Source organism: Nyctereutes procyonoides, unplaced genomic scaffold (genome assembly GCF_905146905.1).
Source record: "Nyctereutes procyonoides isolate TBG_1078 unplaced genomic scaffold, NYPRO_anot_genome, whole genome shotgun sequence".
Taxonomy (NCBI): domain Eukaryota; kingdom Metazoa; phylum Chordata; class Mammalia; order Carnivora; family Canidae; genus Nyctereutes; species Nyctereutes procyonoides.
The window spans coordinates 28619647-28637167 of record NW_026575042.1 but is presented as its reverse complement, the minus strand read 5'-3'; the positions used below and the strand labels follow the sequence as shown (position 1 = coordinate 28637167).

General features: G+C 39.1%; 2 protein-coding genes across 11 annotated transcripts in view; one reads left to right on the top strand and one right to left on the bottom strand.

Annotated features, from left to right (window-relative positions):
• The first annotated feature begins 52 nt into the window (after window positions 1-52).
• On the top strand, window positions 53-16542 carry ASTE1 (asteroid homolog 1). Of its 5 annotated transcripts, none has more exons than XM_055321430.1 (6): window positions 53-264; window positions 1293-1422; window positions 1566-2891; window positions 8746-8956; window positions 10791-10986; window positions 12727-16542. In XM_055321430.1, the coding sequence occupies exons 3-6, from the start codon at window positions 1587-1589 to the stop codon at window positions 13055-13057; spliced, it is 2043 nt and encodes a 680-aa protein (XP_055177405.1). In that variant the 5' UTR covers window positions 53-264; window positions 1293-1422; window positions 1566-1586; the 3' UTR covers window positions 13058-16542. The 5 variants fall into 5 exon arrangements, with proteins under 5 accessions (XP_055177405.1, XP_055177404.1, XP_055177407.1 ...); XM_055321429.1 differs by having other exon boundaries at window positions 53-347; XM_055321432.1 differs by lacking the exon at window positions 1293-1422.
• ATP2C1 (ATPase secretory pathway Ca2+ transporting 1) overlaps window positions 10886-17521 on the bottom strand; it is a 164580-nt gene continuing 157944 nt past the window's right edge. For 4 of the 6 annotated variants that reach the window (XM_055321428.1, XM_055321425.1, XM_055321423.1 and 1 more), the window contains one exon: window positions 11029-11700. In XM_055321428.1, the coding sequence (XP_055177403.1) occupies window positions 11578-11700 (123 nt within the window). In that variant the 3' untranslated portion in view covers window positions 11029-11577. The other 2 variants (XM_055321422.1, XM_055321421.1) reach the window with 2 other exon arrangements.

Genomic DNA, 17521 nt, shown 5'->3' with positions numbered 1-17521 from the left:
CGGAGAGGCGGCACGGGGCCCGCCCCGAGGCGGAAGTGTGCGCTGACCCAGGTGGGCGGGGAAAGGCGATCAGGTCGGGCCCGCCTGGCTCTCCTAACCTGGCAGCGGCCATCTCGGAGCTGACGTCCCCGCCTGCCCTGAGCGACCTCGCGCCCCGCGGCCCCGGAGCACCTGTGCCCCCGCGCCCTCCGGCTCCACCAGCTTCCTGGACCCGAGCTTTCCCAGTGACGTCATACGCGGAGACTTCCGGTTCCCGCTCCCCAGGTCGGGCCCTCACGTGCGGGCGGTTCCAGCGGCGGCTCCTGCAGTCTTAATGGAAGGGCCGGCCCCCGGGGAGGACGGTGCAGGTGCGCTCTGCCGCTGGCCCGGGTGGCCGGGTATGAGGGCTGTGGTGGAGCGAGGTGTGAAGGCCTGGGTTTGACGACTGGCCTCGAGCCTTCTGTGCGCCTTCCGCCGACCCAGCGCACGTTTGTTCGACTCCGGCGAGGCCCTGTAATCAGCTTAGGAGGAGAGGCCACGGCCTCCGTTCGCAGAAGCTTTACAAGACAGACGTAAATAGATAACTGCTATACCAGATAAGATGCAGAGGAGGGTAGGGCCAAAACTGGGGTGAACTGACGTGGGCGCAAAATGCAGGGGGTGCCCCAGAAGTCTCTAATCAAGATAGACACATTTTTTTTAAAAAAAGATAGATACATTTTAATGCGATATAATTAAAAATCAAAATCAATGCAAAAGAAATCCGGCGTTGATAAAAATCTCATGGTTTTTAAGTAAAGACCGTGCCACGCTGAGCCCTGTTGGAGCGGGAGGCCAAAGGAAAAGCTAGTAACTAACACACACTTTGTGACTCCAGTTAGCCAGAGAGAGCGGTATTCTTGGTCCTGAGCCAGACATGCAATTGCAAGAAGATGGAAAGAACCTCTAGTTAGGGTGAAGCTGGGGAGTTCCTGCATGCATGTAGCAGTAATTTTCCTTACTCAAAACTATATGCCAATTCAGATGGGACTGACCACAAGCCAAGGCCTAAACGAAATTCCCAGACTGATTATCAATTAAGAAAAACTGAATGGGTATCATTGACCCTACACACTTGGGTTAACTGAAGCCCGGTACTCTCTGGTTCGTTAGTTATAAGAGTGAGAGGGTATCATTTTTATAGCTTAGGACTTTTTTTATCTTGACCCCGCAAAAATATTGCTGCAAGGTGATAACTGTTATGTTTCCATATCAGACCCCGCAGTAGGCTCTGTTAGTATGTCAGTAATGGGCTTTACCTGATTTTCTTTTAGAATCAACAGCCTCCACCCTATCCAGAGATTAAACTCCATGAAACCATTGCATTTGTGCCTTGTCACACATGGGGAAAGCAAAAGAGAATGAAAAGGCACTCAGCTAGGTGGTGTTACTTTGAGCATCTAGGTAAGAATTGAGAGGCTAACACCTAATATGTTCTGTTTAAAGAGCTGTTCATAACATTTGCTGTTGGTTTGTGGTGTTGGAAATTAAGACTCGGTCCCCATTAAACAGCATTAGGTGAAAGTGTGTTCTGCTGTTTTAAACAGGCAATTCTTCAGACAGTCATCATGGGTATTCGAGGACTAATGAGCTTTGTGGAAGATCATAGTAATGAGTTCTTCACTGATTTGAAGTTAAGAGACACAAAAATTGTCATTGATGGCTACGCTCTCTTCCACCGGCTTTGCTTCAACTCAAACTTGGAACTTCGGTATGGAGGAGACTATGATTCTTTTGCAGATGTTGCACAAAAATTCTTTGAATCACTGTTGGCTTGTAATATCTGTCCATATGTTGTATTAGATGGAGGATGTGATATTTCCGATAAAAAACTTAAAACTTTAAAGGATCGAGCTAGGGAGAAGATCCAGATGGCTCATTCCCTTTCTGTTGGTGGGGGTGGGTATGTGTGTCCTTTACTCATCCGGGAAGCATTCATACAGGTTTTGATCAAGCTACAAGTGTCTTTTGTCCAGTGCTTCTCAGAGGCAGATCGGGACATTATGACACTGGCTAATCATTGGAATTGCCCTGTGTTATCATCAGATAGTGACTTTTGCATCTTTGACCTAAAATCGGGGTTTTGCCCCTTAAATAGCTTTCAGTGGAGAAATGTGAACACTATTAAAGGCACACAAGACTGCTATATCCCTGCCAAATGCTTTTCCCTTGATGCATTGTGCCATCACTTCAGCAACATGAATAAATCTCTACTACCTCTTTTTGCGGTGCTATGTGGAAACGATCATATTAATCTACCCATCATAGAGACATTCTTAAGTAAAGTGCGTCTTCCTCTTGGAGCTACCAGTTCTAAGGGGAGGAGACACCACCGAGTTCTGGGACTTCTGAATTGGTTATCTCATTTTGCTGACCCTACTGAAGCACTCGATAATGTTCTGAAATATCTCCCAAAAAAGGATCGTGAAAATGTTAAGGAAATTCTCTGCTGTTCCATGGAAGAATACCAGCAATCTCAGGTGGAGCTGCAAGACTTTTTCCAGTATGGTACTTATGCTTGTCCAGCAGCCTTGAATCTGGATTTACCCGAATGGGTATCAGTGGCTTTGGCCAAAGGCCAGCTCTCTCCTTTCATCAGTGATGCTTTGGTGCTAAGACGGACCATTCTGCACACACAGGTAGAAAATATGCAGCAACCAAATGCCCACAGAATATCTCTGCCCATCCGGCAAATCATTTATGGGCTGCTTCTGAATGCTTCTCCACATCTGGAAAATACATCCTGGAATGCATTGCCTTCTCAGCCTCTAGCTTTCAGTGAAGTGGAAAGGATTAATAAAAATATCAAAACATCAACTGTTAATGCAGTAGAACTGCCCAAGGATCATTCTGACTTAAGCAAATTGACTGAGGTAAGTGTTTGCAACACTAATCTAGTATTTGTAAAGTACTTTACAGGTCCTTTCACACATATTATCTCTCAATATAACCAAATGAGGTTGGTTGCTCTATTCCCCCCATTTCATAGCTGAGAAAACTAGGATTCAAAGTGGGGGTTACTATGTAATATCTCAGCCAGAGAGTTGCAGTGCTAGGACTGAAACCCAGGTCTTTTAGTTCCAGATTGCCACTTCCACTCTACTTCAGTAGTCTGTGTTATTTTGCAGTTATTACAACTACTTTGTTGATGCTCAATAAGTTGGGGTTATGTGCCTTTAGAAAAAAAGGAAAAGGATAAAATTCTGAGCTGCAAAACAAAGTGTGCCTGAAGGCATTGATCATAGGCATAACTAATATATTAGACTGCATCAGATTTCAATTAACAAGATTAATACTGATCCTTGGGCCTAATTTTTCATTTTTCTCAATGAGGACCTTTTTTTTTTTAGGATTTAGGTTTATGGGATCATGATAATTAGCTTGATATTGAAAACATGATTCTTAGCATAACTCAGTGTTGTTAAAACCTGAGTAACTCTCAGACCAACCCACTTTTCAAGGTAAAACCATTTTGGATCCCAGTGTTTATTTTGTTGTTTGTAATATTACACAGATATGTTAAAAATTATAAATAGAGAGGGGCACCTATGTGGCTCAGTAGGGTAAGCATCTGCTTCTTGATTTCAGCTCAGGTTATGATCTCAGGATCCTGAGATTGAGCCCCAAGTAGGGCTCTGTGCTGGGCATGGAGCCTGCTCAAGATTCTCTCCCTTGCCCTCTACCTTACCCTCTGCCCCTCCCCACCCCAATGCTCTTACTTGTGCTTGCATTCTCTCAAAAAAAATTATAAATATGAAATTGCTTATGCTAATACAATTAAATTTACAAATTAAATGCATATAAATTTACAATACCAATTGCAGTGCCTATTGAGAGTTTTCTTAAATCCACCTAATATTCAGATTCAGGAAACTTAGCCTAGACCTTTCCTGGTACCAGTTTACTCAGGCATGTAGGACAGCAACCATACCTTCCCAGCAGGTTTGAATCAGGCTTTCCTTTCCTTTGGGAGTTTTTGCAACAGTCTACACTACTGGTTCTCCACTGGAATTATTTTGTTCCCCTACCTCCCACAGGGGACATTTGGCAATGTCAGGAGACACTTTCCATTAGCAGTACGCAGGTTGAGGGGGAAGGGTGTTGGTATTGGCATCTAGTGGGAATAGGCCTAGCATACTGCTAAATATCTTAAAATGCACCAGACAGCGCCACCCCCCGACCCCAAGGCGTTATCAAGCCCCAAATGCAATACCTGACCTACACTGATGAGGGACTAACCTCTTTAATCTCTCTCACTAGTGCCAACTCAGACAGGAGGAAATGAGCTCCACATCAGATGGGTACCAGTGCCTCCTTGGCAATGAGGAATGACTGCTAATGGGAACGGGGTTTCTTTTGGGGGCTGCTGAGATGTTCTGGAATCAGTGATGGTTGCACAAGCTTATAAATTTACTAAAATCACTTTAAAAGGGTGAATTTTATAACGTGTGAATTATATCCCAATTAAAGTCTCACTGGCCGCCTTCCCCTCCTTTTTTGTAACAATTCCATAAACATAGCTTCCAAGCTCCCTGCAAGGGCCATGCCTAATTACAAGTCACTGCACTCAGGGAAGCCCTGTGATATGATGTCCCCATCTGGTGTTTACAGTTCATTTATAGTTCAAATCTAGATTCAATTTTACAAGAGTTATTTTTACCATGTAAGTAACATAGCTAATTTTACATTTCTAGGGTTATAGATTAGAAAGTTGAGCATAGGTCAAATTCCAAATAGAAAGAATTTATGAAACCTTCACCCATACCAATAAAATTGAAATTAGCAACATTTTAAATGATGATGTTTTGTTGAAATTACATTTCTCCTCACAACATAAATGGTGCTATGTGGGAGAGTTTTTAAAACTTTTTTTATGGGTTTATTGAGAAATGAGTACAGTAAAGTGCCCATATTTAAAGCGTAAGCTTTGATGAGTTTGATGTATGTTTACATCTGTGAATCCATCCTGCAATTAAAATAATGAATATATGCATCACTCCTAAAAGTTTCCCCTTGCCTCTTTGCAATTCATCCCTCCCTGAGTATGTACACAAAGAACATAGATGATTGTACAGCTTGATGAATTTTCACCAACTTGACACCTCCATGTAAAGCACACCCAGATGAAGACACATTATCAGTAACCCAACAGCTTTCCCTAATGTCTGGTTCCAGTACCTCCTCTCCCACCTCCTATTATAATCACTATCCAGACCTTTAACAACATTGAATAGTTTTAACTTTTCATATTTTATAAAAATGGAATCATACAGTATGAATTCATCTGGCTTTTTATTCAACACGATGTTTCTGAAATTCCTATCACTGTGAGAAGCTATAGATCATTTATTTCTTATTGCTCTGTATTACATTGTGGGAATATACCACAGTTGATTTTTCCATTTTGCAGGTGATAGACATTTCGGTAGTTAGCAGTTTGGGCAATTATGAATAGTGCTATGAACATTCCAGTGCCTATCATCTATAGATAATATGGACACATTTCTATTGTATATATTACTAGGAGTGGAATTGTTAGAAGATATGCATATGTTCAGTTTACAAGATATATTGCCAAATGGTCTTGCAAGGTGGTTTAACCAGTTAGTATTCCCACCAGCAGATTATGAAGGTTCCTCTTAATTTACACTCATGTGAATACTTAGTGTTTTTTATCCTTAAAAAAATTTTTTTAGCTATTCTGATGGTTGTATAGTGGCATCATTTTAGCCAATTTGGTAGGTGTTAATTGCATTTCTCTAATGACTTATTTGAGCACTTTTTATGTGTCCATTGGCTGTTTCACTATTCTGTTACATAATTTTCTGTTCAAACTCTATTGCTCATTTTCCTATTAGCTTATTTCTATACACACATCTTTTGCCAAATAACATGTGAATAGACTCTCAGATTCCGTAGATTTTCACTCTAGTATGTTTTGATGAACAGAAGTTCTTAATATAGCCCATTTTTTTTAAGATTTTATTTATTCATAAGAGACACAGAGGGAGAGAGGCAGAGACATAGGCAGAAGGAGAAGCAGGCTCCATCCAGGAAGCCAGATGTGGGACTCAATCCTGGGACTCTAGAATCATGCCCTAAGCCAAGGGCAGACACTCAACCATTGAGCTACCCAGGTGTCCCAATATAGTACTATGGTTATCACTTCTGTGACCTACTTAGAAAATTACCATTCGGGATCCCTGAGTGGCGCAGCGGTTTGGCACCTGCCTTTGGCCCAGGGCGCGATCCTGGAGACCCGGGATCAAATCCCATATCGGGCTCCCGGTGCATGGAGCCTGCTTCTCCCTCTGCCTGTGTCTCTGCCTCTCTCTCTCTCTCTCTCTCTGTGACTATCATAAAAATAAATAAATTAAAAAAAAAAAGAAAAAAAAAAGAAAATTACCATTCAAGGTCATGACAGGTTTTTTTTGCCTTTCATATTTAGATCTATGATCTATCTACAACTGATTTTTTGTGTATGGTGTGACATAGGGATAGGGTACTTCTTCATATGAAAGTCCAGTTGAGTCAATGAGTATAGCATGCTGATTATACTCCTTGCTAAGTGGAGAGGACAAGTGTTCTCATCACTTACCTGTATTCAGAGTAAAGTGAAATTCTGTGTGGTGAGATCTTTCAGCTTTCTCTTGGCATAAATTAATCAATTCTGTATTTAGCTCAGTGTTACTAGCTCTAATTAGCCCATAATTCTAAATGGTATCAGGTGCAAATGTGATTCCAAAGACAAATGCAGTATATGAATAGATATTTTATGATAGTTATCTATTCGAGTTAGTAACACTTTATATGCCTTGTGCCAGCTGTTGTAATACAAACTTTTATAGTTATTTAATTTCCACAGTAACCAGATAGGGTAGGGTTTTCATTTTGATTGTTAGTTGCAATGGATAGAGCTCCATTCAAGCTAACCATGAGAGGTTAATCATAAGGAGATGGAAGTGGATTATTCTTTGGGAGTAAGGCAGTGCCACGACCAGTCTCTCCGGGTGTGTCTGTTTCCCTGTGGATTTTCTTCTACAGGCTTGTACTTTCCTTCCCCTTGGGATAAGGGAGAGTTGTTGTCATATGGGATAAAACCTAACCAGATTTAAGGGCTGTGAGCAGACTAGTTCCTCTTTTGTTTGTTTTGTTTTTGTAGTTCCACTTTTGGAAGGGCTAAGAACTAGTGGGTTCCATAAAACATCTTGTGTAATTCATTATAATGCCCATTTACAGATAATCAGAATGACTGTAGAAACACTCAGAAACTTGCCCAGTGCTGTACAGGTAGTGAGAGACAGAACACCTCTAAAGTCAAAGCCCAAACTCTGCTTTGTTCATAAAAGTTGTAACTTGGCTAGGGAATTCAAAACTTTAAGCATTAGATCTCAGAAAAGAATTCCTTAGCTTATGTATTTCCTTAGCTTTACTTGGTATGTTTTCCTACCAGTTGAGATAATAAAGAAGAGTTTGCTTTACTTTATATTTAAGTAAATTAATTGTTACTTCCCATAAGGAGTGATTATACTGTAAAGCATTATAAATATTTCTAATTCTAAAGTTTATCACAATATCAAAATTTTAAAACCAGTGTTTATAAATTATATTTAATACTCTCACACATCAGTGATGAAACTACTTTGCCAATTATGATGTGTTTTATTTCAGGTTAACAGGTCCATTCCCAGCTGTCAACACAACACAATGATTGACTACAAACTCGGTTTTAGATAACGGAGAAATATTTCATCCTTTCAGAAAGTTAAGAAATCCTTTTCTGGCTGCATGCAGACATTAGGAATACAACTGTTTTTTTTTTTTTTTTTTTTTTTTTTTTTTTTCCGTAAAGTTTGATCATAAAAAGTCCTTCTAAAGGTGCCCTTTTAATAGTCCTAATTTCCTTATTTGTAGAAATGTGTGGACTATAAGGTCCCTTATGGTTCTTAAGATTCATTAAGGTAAAGTTAATTCAAGAAGCCTGAAACCCTCATAGCTATTAACTTCCTTTTATTTGAAGTACACTCTAAAGCATGGAGTAAAAGTGAGTATGGAGTTTTATTGTAAACACGATACAGGTAGTCCTTAAATCTTACTATCTCCCTTGAATGTTTCTCTCACCTACAAGCAGCCACCCTGGAATAATCCTTGTGTGGGAAAACAAAGATAATAAAACATTCACCTGGGTAGGGACAAGAGACAGGACCCAAATAGAAGGCTGTATATGCCACAAAGGGTGCATATAATCTATGCCTTCTCGAAGTGATCATGGCATCATGAAGAAGGCAGGGTCTCAATATTCACTGGCAAGTAAGAGTAAGGTTGAATATACATCTTTGTGTCTCAAAGCGGAATAGTTAAAATGCAGATTCCTGGGTTCCTCATATTTACTGAATCAAAATTCAGGGGTTGGGACCTGAGGACTGAATATTTTAATAAGCTTCCCAAGTGATACATGCACTGAAGATGTTCACCAGCCTACATGGAAGATGGAATATCATGAGCAAGGGCTATGTAGTGGGGGTAGACAATATAGCCATTCAACCATATTTATTAAGCACCCAGTGTTTTAAATGCTTTGAATGTTGCTGATTTCTTTCCATAGGAAGATAAGAAACTGACAGACAATTCATTTGCATTGAAGTCTCTTCAGAGTAGGAAAAAAAGAAAAAAACACCAAAGACATTCCCCAAAGTAACTTGCAGGATGTTTGGTATGTATTTTCAGCTCTCGTTGGCCAAACGTCAGATACTTCTGTTAGAAACTCTGAAGGTGAAACAGACCATCCTGGAACCAATCCCTTCTTCATTGAAGCTGCCCATTTCTGTCAGTTGCTATTGGTTGCAGCACACAGAGGGCAAGGCAAAGCTACATCACCTTCAGGCCTTACTGCTAGGGATGCTGATGGGGCCCTTGCATGCCATAATCAACAGCCCTGGTAGGTATCTGGAAATTCCAATATATATCTGCATGTTACTTGCATGTAATCGTAAGTTTAAACAAAGAAATATTCTTGGATTATTTACTCCCATCAGTTATATCCACAACTTAGGAATGGAGGCACCGAAATATCATTCATTCACTGGCAAATATTTTTGAGCACTTCTGTGTGTCAGGCTCTGTGCTGCAGAACTTGATTATAAGGGCACAGCAGTGAAAATGTGCTGCCACTGCCTAATCCCCCGTGCTCTGTGGCACCTAATGCTTTCATCTATGAAGTGTGAATGTGTAATGTGCCAATTACACTCCTATTCCATGTGTCCTATCCCTGTCACTACAGTGGCAACATCATCACTAAAAACTGATTTAGAATTGTCCATTCGTGAAACTTCGGAATACCTACAACCATATCAACATTTGTACTTGTGCTGTTTTTTTTTACTTTTTCTCCACTGTTAAGTTTCAATTAGTGTGTTTGTGATGGTAGAAATAGTAACTTTCCTATTAGAGAAATATACTTTAAGGCAATTTAGATTTATCAGGTGAAGTATTTGACGATGCATTGGAGCACTTCAATTCTCTAGTGGAATTAAAGGATTATGAATGCTGTAACACTTTATCTAGACATGTATAATCATTATCACACTCCAGAGCAGTGATAATATCTAATGGCCATTAGTTATGTGTGGCTATTAACATTAAAACTTCAGCTCCTCCTTGACACCAGCCACGTTTCAAGTGCTCAGTAGCCACATGTGGCTAGAGGAGGCCGAATTGGACAGCAGAGATACAGAACATTCCCATCATCGCTGGAAGTTCTGGTGGGTAATACTACTCTGGAGTTTACTTTTTAAAGTAAGTTAAATGAAAGAGTGAAACAGCATAGATTCCAGGACACCCCAAGTGTGAGAGTAGTTGTCAGAAGGGATAGCCAATTTAAGGCCCACTACTAGTTAAGACACAAGTTTAGGGTATTTCCTCCCATTGAATAATAAATAATGAATGTAGTTTAAGAATATTCTCAAAGAACAAGCCTGTTAGGTGTTTACCTGAGTCCAACAGAAGGGGCACGTCAAGGGTCTGTTTCTTTTCTTTTAGGAATTGTGGACCCCGCACCCAGGCAGGCTCAGTGCCTTGCTGCTCGCTAATTGGTAAAAGGTGGGCCTCCTTTTTATTACTTTCAAGTTGGTCCAGTGTCATTTTGCACCTCCCTGCACAAGCAGACCTGCAGAAACTTACAGCTGAACACACACTACACTCATTTCCTAGGGCTGTTGTTTCTTGCTTCTTCACCTCTACTATGTGAAGTAGATGACTGACCATACTCTCACTGAGTTATGCTTTTGTTTTCCTCTCATAAAGCAGAAGTTAAAGTGTGCTTTAAACACAGAGGCTGTGTAAGTGCACTATAGCATAGAGGCCTCCATGGAAGGAAAGTTAGTGAACAAGAACAGTGAGGAGAATGATATTTAATAGTAATTTGTATTTTTCAGAGAGACAGATTTAGGGCTTGGAGAGTTCAGATGCAGATGTGTTTAAGGTCAGGTGGTAGACCAGGGGAAGAGATGCTGTTTTAAGGAAAAATAAATAATTTGGGGTTGAGTAAGTAAAGTTAGGTTGTCATTAAAAAGGCATTTCAGTATAAATATTTCAGTTTATACAGCAAGGCTTTTACATTGACGTGAAAATAGTAAAGAGCCAGAAGAGAAAAGCAGTTTGGTTATTTAAACTAATTTTTTTTCCTTATGGAATTCAAAGTTCTATATAGAGAGAAAATTACAGGCTATACAGTGTTTTTGGAAATACTGCCCTTGGGTTGTTTCTTTGTCTAGATAAGGAAGATCTGCGGGAGGATGGTGCTAGGATGTTGTATGAAGAGTTCCAAAGAGTGAAGGAGCAGACGCGGCCGGGCACGAGACTGGACTTAGACACAGCTCACATCTTCTGTCAGTGGCAGTGCTGTCTGCAGATGGGGATGTATCTCAATCAGCTGCTGTCCACTCCTCTCCCGGAACCAGACCTAACTCGGTAAGCACCACGGGAAACTAGTTCAGATGGCTGCACACAGAAGTAAATACTTTTATTTATACTTAAAGCATATAAGCTATGTTTAAAAAATTAATCTTAGTGTAATTGGTCTTAGATCACTATTATAGCTGAAGAACTGGAAACAGGAGAAATACTAATTTTTTTCCATATTCTCAAAAAGTTTCTGTGATTAGATCAAAGCTTTTAAAAAGTCCCTTAAAGTAAAAAGCTATAGAACTTGTTCCTTCATTTCTCTCGGGTCTTTGTTCACATATCACTTTATAAGGCTTTTTCTGATTACCCTCCTGGAATACTACTCTCTACTCCAGTCACTCTAGTTCTACTACTCTTGGATTTTTTAATTGCATTTCTTACCACTTGGCATACAGTTCACATACTCATTCAAATATTTATTAAATGCCTACTTTATGCCAGGGTGTAATGAACAAAATATTAAAAAAAAAAATCTGTTGTAATGGAGCTTTTTTTTCTAGTGAGTTGACCACTAAGACACTTCAGTGAACTTTGTCTAGGGTTTTTGTTTTGCCAGGTAAGTATGAAGGGAGAGGCAGCCTGTATGCCAGTAAGTGATTATGTTTGATTATGGAATTGAAGCTGGGTAAGAAAGGAAGGGTAGCAGTAGTGTGTGAGCCAGTGAAAAAGTGCCACATTCAGTGGATTGGGACATCCTGGTGATTGTCTATCCAGGAGATCCTAGAGGGAGGGAGGAAGATAAAGGGGAGATTGTTAGCAAATGGAGCTGAGATTATAGATCTGCTTTGTCTCTCTCTACTTGAATGTGAACACTGTGAGGACAGGGACTTAGCTATTTTATTTACTTTTGTAGCCCTGGTGCCAAACATACAGTAAGTACTTTAATATTTGTCAAATAAATGAGTGATGTATGTATGGAGGCATATAAAATATGCCAGTGTGACTAAATGTTTTAAGGTATAAAGCTTCCTAAGCAGTAAATAGTGTTAATACATCCCTGGGCCTAATATCTGAGCTAACCCTAGAACCTTCTACCAAGTAAGATTAATTGGCCTTTGACCTATGGATTTTTTATGCCTTCCTTAAATAGTTTAGGTGATTCTTGAGTGGATCCTAACTACCACAAATCCCTTTACAACAGAACAGAGAAAAATAAGACCAAATAGTTCTCTTCATAATAACTTCAGCAGGACTATTCTGGTATCTCAGCATTACTCGCGCTTTTTAAATGATGATCTTAACCTGATTAAATGATGGTCCTGCATCAGTTGCTAAGGCACCAGTTGATCATCTGGCATTAAGTTATAAAATTTGTGGCTTCCAGTTAATCTCATCTTCAATTTCTAAAGTAGGTTTTCAGTATGTGTGAGTCAGTGACCTTGCAAAAGATGCCACTAAATTTTCTCATATTTCAAGAGAATGCCTATTTAGTTTATCAAACATATTTAATTCCTTTTCTTTGAAGTGTTAAGAGGTCTGCTCAACTTTGGGCTGGTTGTAGAAGCAGCAAAGCATCTCACATTTAATTTGTTGATGAAAAGTTTTTAGATATCACCAGCCAAGTCTGTAATAACAACTCAGTTCCTTCCTTCAAGGAACAGATTTTTCTTAAGTAATTTTAGTAATAACTCTACAGAAGCAAGAAGAGTTTTCAGTGGTTAGCTGCATTTGTTGAAACCATGTTAATGATCATTGTCTTTGCACTGAACCTATGCTTTACTAACATTTTTCTCTCCTGTTGAACAGACTGTATAGTGGAAGCCTGGTGCATGGACTATGCCGACAGCTGCTAACATCAACTTCTGTAGAGAGTCTCCTGAGCATGTGCCCTGAAGCAAAGCAACTATATGAACATCTGTTTAATGCCACAAGGTCATATGCCCCTGCTGAATTATTCCTACCAAAGGGTAAATCAAATTCAAAAAAAAAAAGGCAAAAGAGACACAGTACCAGCTGGTCAAAAAACAGAGTGGGAACCACCTCAGACACTAGATGCTGGTATGAGGGAAGCAATCGGTTTGGGCTATTAATGGTTGAAAACTTGGAGGAACATATTGAGGTCTCGGAGCTTGAATAAACTCAGTCTGCAACCAGAATTATAATCCTTAAAACTTCTGTTACCTTCCCCTTGAAATGATTAACTATTCAGAATCTGTTAGGGGATAAACATTTTAAGAGGCAACCTTTGAGTCCCAAGGTATTTTGTATTCTGCTTTTAATAAATACAACCTAATTTCAAGAAACTTCTGTATTTTCTTAAACGCACTTAAAAACATGTTTGTACTTCTTACGTTCCATTTCCGGATATTAATAATAAATCTGTAACCTTTCCTTTGCAGCAATTCAGCCAGCTATGTTTCCAAAACGAATAGAAATCTTACTTCAGTTATTTCCTATAAGCAGGAACTGGGTTATTATCATTTCAAAACATTTTTTTCTCAACTGTTTCCTCTTCATCCTTTATTCTGAAAGGTCTGAGGCTTCGGGAGAGAAAAGTGAGGGAACCAGACAGAAAGCAAACACCTTTAAGTACTAGGGAAATGAGACCATAGCAGGCTTGAGGAATACTTTATATGCTCCAGGTTTTTTTTTTTTTTTAATGCTCCAGGTTTTAAAGCAGAAGTTGAAACTGTATGGCTCCAACAAATGAAGCAATAGCATCCTGAGCTCCTAGATAGAGGAAAAGGAGGAAACACTATGAAGAAGTTAGAATATTAGTGATCTATGCAGCAATACCAGAATCTTAGGTCTGAGGGAATTGACCCATTAATGGGATATGAAATTAATGAGTCATAACCAGCATTTTTAAGTGGAAATCATCAGACATGCATATCATATATTAAACGGTTATGCAAAATATATTTCTTATTGTGGATTGCAGTCGAAAGACTTTGAAAGGCACTGCTCTGGAACACACTAGAGGCTGCTAAAATTATAAATACTAACAGAATTGTGAAGGTGCTGGTCAGTTCCAAATAAATAACTTGAAAATAACAAGCAAGTGGAATGAATCTAATTGGGCAAGATCTAGAAGATCTGAAGGTAGATTCCCAGCCTTTGTTTTATTTGCACTCATGCAAATCGTGTTCTTTTCTTGAACTGTACTCTCTCAATGTTATATGCTATATTCCATCAGTGAGAACCCTAAACATGGTTTTAAGCTGCCATGTAAGCTTAAACTGAACAGGCCTATGTTCAGTTCCCAACATCTGGCAGACAAGTCTTTCCACATTCCTAGTGAGAACCATACTAGGGAGTAAGCCCAGCATCACACTTTCCAAGTGCTGACTGGCAAAAACACAATCTTACTTGTTTCTAAAGTTTTCAGCCCTAAAGACTGGCTTCTGTTTCAAATAAAGAGTTCTTGAAATAAGGAAATTTTTGTTTATTTTAGGAGGAGTGCCTGGGGGTCTGTACCAAAGTTCTTTTTATGTTTCTAAAGAGATGGTTATCCCAAAAAAAAAAAAAAATCAATAAAGCAGTCATATGCTCTATTTTTGATATGTGTTTTTCCAACAAATTGTAGATCTAATGGGGACTACCAGCACATTAAGTCCTCTGTTATATAAAAATTCTCTTTTTCTTGATTCCTGCAGTTGGGGGCCAATGTGGAAATTACACCAATATGAGTCTCTTACTTCCTGGCTTTATTATTAACACTGCTTTTACAAACCACCAGCCTCGCATGAAAGATCATTTCTACTTCCACTTTGGCAAGTACCTGGCTTGATAGGCACCAAACTGAAGAGTGTATGGGCTACAAAATTTAATTAAAAGTCAACTGAATTTTATCATTCATCTTTTTTTTTTCATTAAAAGGAGTTTTTCAAGCAAAGGGACCCTCCTTCAGTAGACACTGAAATCAGATTCCTTTCTCTAGCCATTGCAATCAGAGCCATTCACTTGAATTACCCATCCTTTTAGAGATGGAGTTAGAATCTAACAATGCTCATTAACTTTTACTCTGACAATTATGGAGTTACCTCATCCAATTATAGATCTTCTCCTGGATATATAAGTGAGAGGTCATAGGCACTCCAAGGTATCTGAGGGGTTTACCAAAGAAATAGGACATAGTACCTGATCCCCAAAGTCATATTTAGGTAAGCTACTTGGAGAAGACAACACATAATGAAATAACAAGGACATTTTATAAAGCAATCTGTCAGCCACAAAATGGCAAAGTGCAGATTGAATGCTCAATAAAGAGACAGCAGTCACCAGGATGAGGGGAGGTTAAATCACAAGATTCTCAGATTTGGCTCTGAGCTTGGGTTTTACTAGACAGGGATGTAATTCAGAGGAGATCCTTGGGCCATGGAAACACCTCTGTAGAAGGTTACAAATTCCATATTCTATTTGGAAAATTTGTTTCCTATTTTTCACAAGTCTTTAGGTCTTGCTTTTTCTGATTCAATTCTAGCTAATGAAAGCTCACCTGAGGCTTTGGAAATGTAAGTCTCCAATTAGCAGTTTAAGTACCAAAGGGACTCTGGATAGTTTTTTAAAATGAATAAATTTTAGTAATAAAGTTGGACAGAGAAAAACACTACAATACAATCATGTTCTATCTAGTTGTAATAAAGTTACTTGAACTTCATTTAGACAAGCCCTTTTTGAGATACCTAGACCTAGAAAGTTTAATTTATATATCCTGTAACTATAAACTCTAAAGGCTTTTCAAGATGATTGATCATGACAAAAAATTCAAATTAGTTTTAGTATTTAAGTTTAGATTTCTAATTCAAATTATAATTTTAGAAGATAAAGACCTTTCTAAATAGAAAGGTTTTAGGATTATCTTTTCTTTTGTGCATAAAATAATGACTATGCCTCAGTTACCCTATCTGTAACATAGGGGATCAAAGTAGTTCAAATTGTTACATAAAGACAAAATGACATGTACTTTTAAGTTACATCATCCAGTGCCTGGCACTAGAAATATGTAAGGAATGCCAGCCAATACTGTTACAACCACACAAGAGCAAAGCACCCACACCAAGAGCAAAGCAAGGGATCTGAGGAGGAGAGAGAGGGGGCTGGGCAGAAATATCAGACCATGACACCAGTGGTTACTAGAGCTAATGCAGAAATTTTACAGAGACAAGGAGATCAACACCACCAAATATGGGCTAACATGGGAAGGACAAGAATATGAAAACATTAAAACAACTTCAGCAGAGTTAGCTGGCTAAACCACACTAAAAGGCAAAGTGCCTGAGGGGGGACACTTGATGGGATGAGCACTGGGTGTTATTCTGTATGTTGGTAAATTGAACACCAATAAAAATTAATTTATTAAAAAAAATAATAAAAAAAAATAAAAGGCAAAGTGCCAAGAGAATGTGAATAGGCAGCCAAGTTCAACCTTAGAAAATAATGAAAAAAGACCAGAAGGAACTATCCCTGTGGGTATATGCACCTCCTTGTCACTTTTTATTATCAAGGACTCTTCTGTATTGTTTTTAAAATCCAATTGAAGAGCTCTGGGTATGTTTAAACAAAGGAAAAAATTGGGCACCTGGGTGGCTCAGTCGGTTAAGCGTCTGCCTTCAGCTCATGTCATGATCTCCCAGTTCTAGGATGGAGCCCCACATCCTCCCTGCTCAGTGGGAAACCTGATTCTCCCTCTCCCTCTGCCACGTCCCCTGCTTGTGCGCGCGCGCTCTCTCTCTCAAATTATAAAATCTTTTAAAAAATTATTTGAAAAAAAAGGAAAAAATTAGTAGCAGATATAAGACCACTTCCTATGAATTTCCTTTTCCTACAACTGCCAGGGTTATATACTGGCCTTACTCCCATAATCCTAAGGAGGCCAAAGCAAATTTCCCCCTTTAGTGAGCTTTCCAGAGTTCACTGGGTACCACTCTAGCATATGTTATTTGGCTGGCTGGCACACCATCAATCCACGAACAGCACCCAGAAAGTAGTCACCCCCAAGACTAGAAAAAATAATTTCACTTCTGTAAAAAGACAACTCTCATTAGTATCTGACTCCAAACAGATCAACCTTGTATTTTTAGTGAGGTGGATATAGGGTACTTGGTACACTTTTAAGTGTCTTACACATTGATGCATTCAGTCGACAGCTAAAAGTGATTTTGCATCTTGTATCAATTTGAAATTAAATATTTTGGGAAGTAGTTTTAAAAAGATGCCTCCCCACTTTCAGCAACAGCTTTCTAAACCATATACAGTAAGCTGCTTCAGTATTTCTTTCCAGGTCTGAAATTTGCTAAAATCCAAGTTCATCCAAATATAGAAATTCTAAGAGGACCTCATGTTGAGGAACGTTTTCAAATTCAAAGGCATGACTGAACCAGGCCATGTACAGTCTGTTAAGATGGGAAAAACAGATAAATGAAGTAATACATGGAAAAACATTTCCAGCTTGTTTCACTGGATCTAGTTTTCAGGGAGAAAAAAAAAATCAAATTTCACATGAACATGTTGCAATGCACATGCAATCACATCACTTTTATTCCTAACCAGTCTTGATAACATTTTCGGTATCTGGTTAAAATAGCAGAATCTTTCAATA

Coding starts and splice junctions, on each gene's coding strand:
- ASTE1 (XM_055321432.1), top strand. CDS start 1,587: ATGGGTATTCGAGGACTAATGAGCTTTGTGGAAGATCATAGTAATGAG. Junction 2,892..8,745: donor ACTTAAGCAAATTGACTGAG/GTAAGTGTTTGC, acceptor ATGTATTTTCAG/CTCTCGTTGGCCAAACGTCA. Junction 8,957..10,790: donor TGCCATAATCAACAGCCCTG/GTAGGTATCTGG, acceptor TTCTTTGTCTAG/ATAAGGAAGATCTGCGGGAG.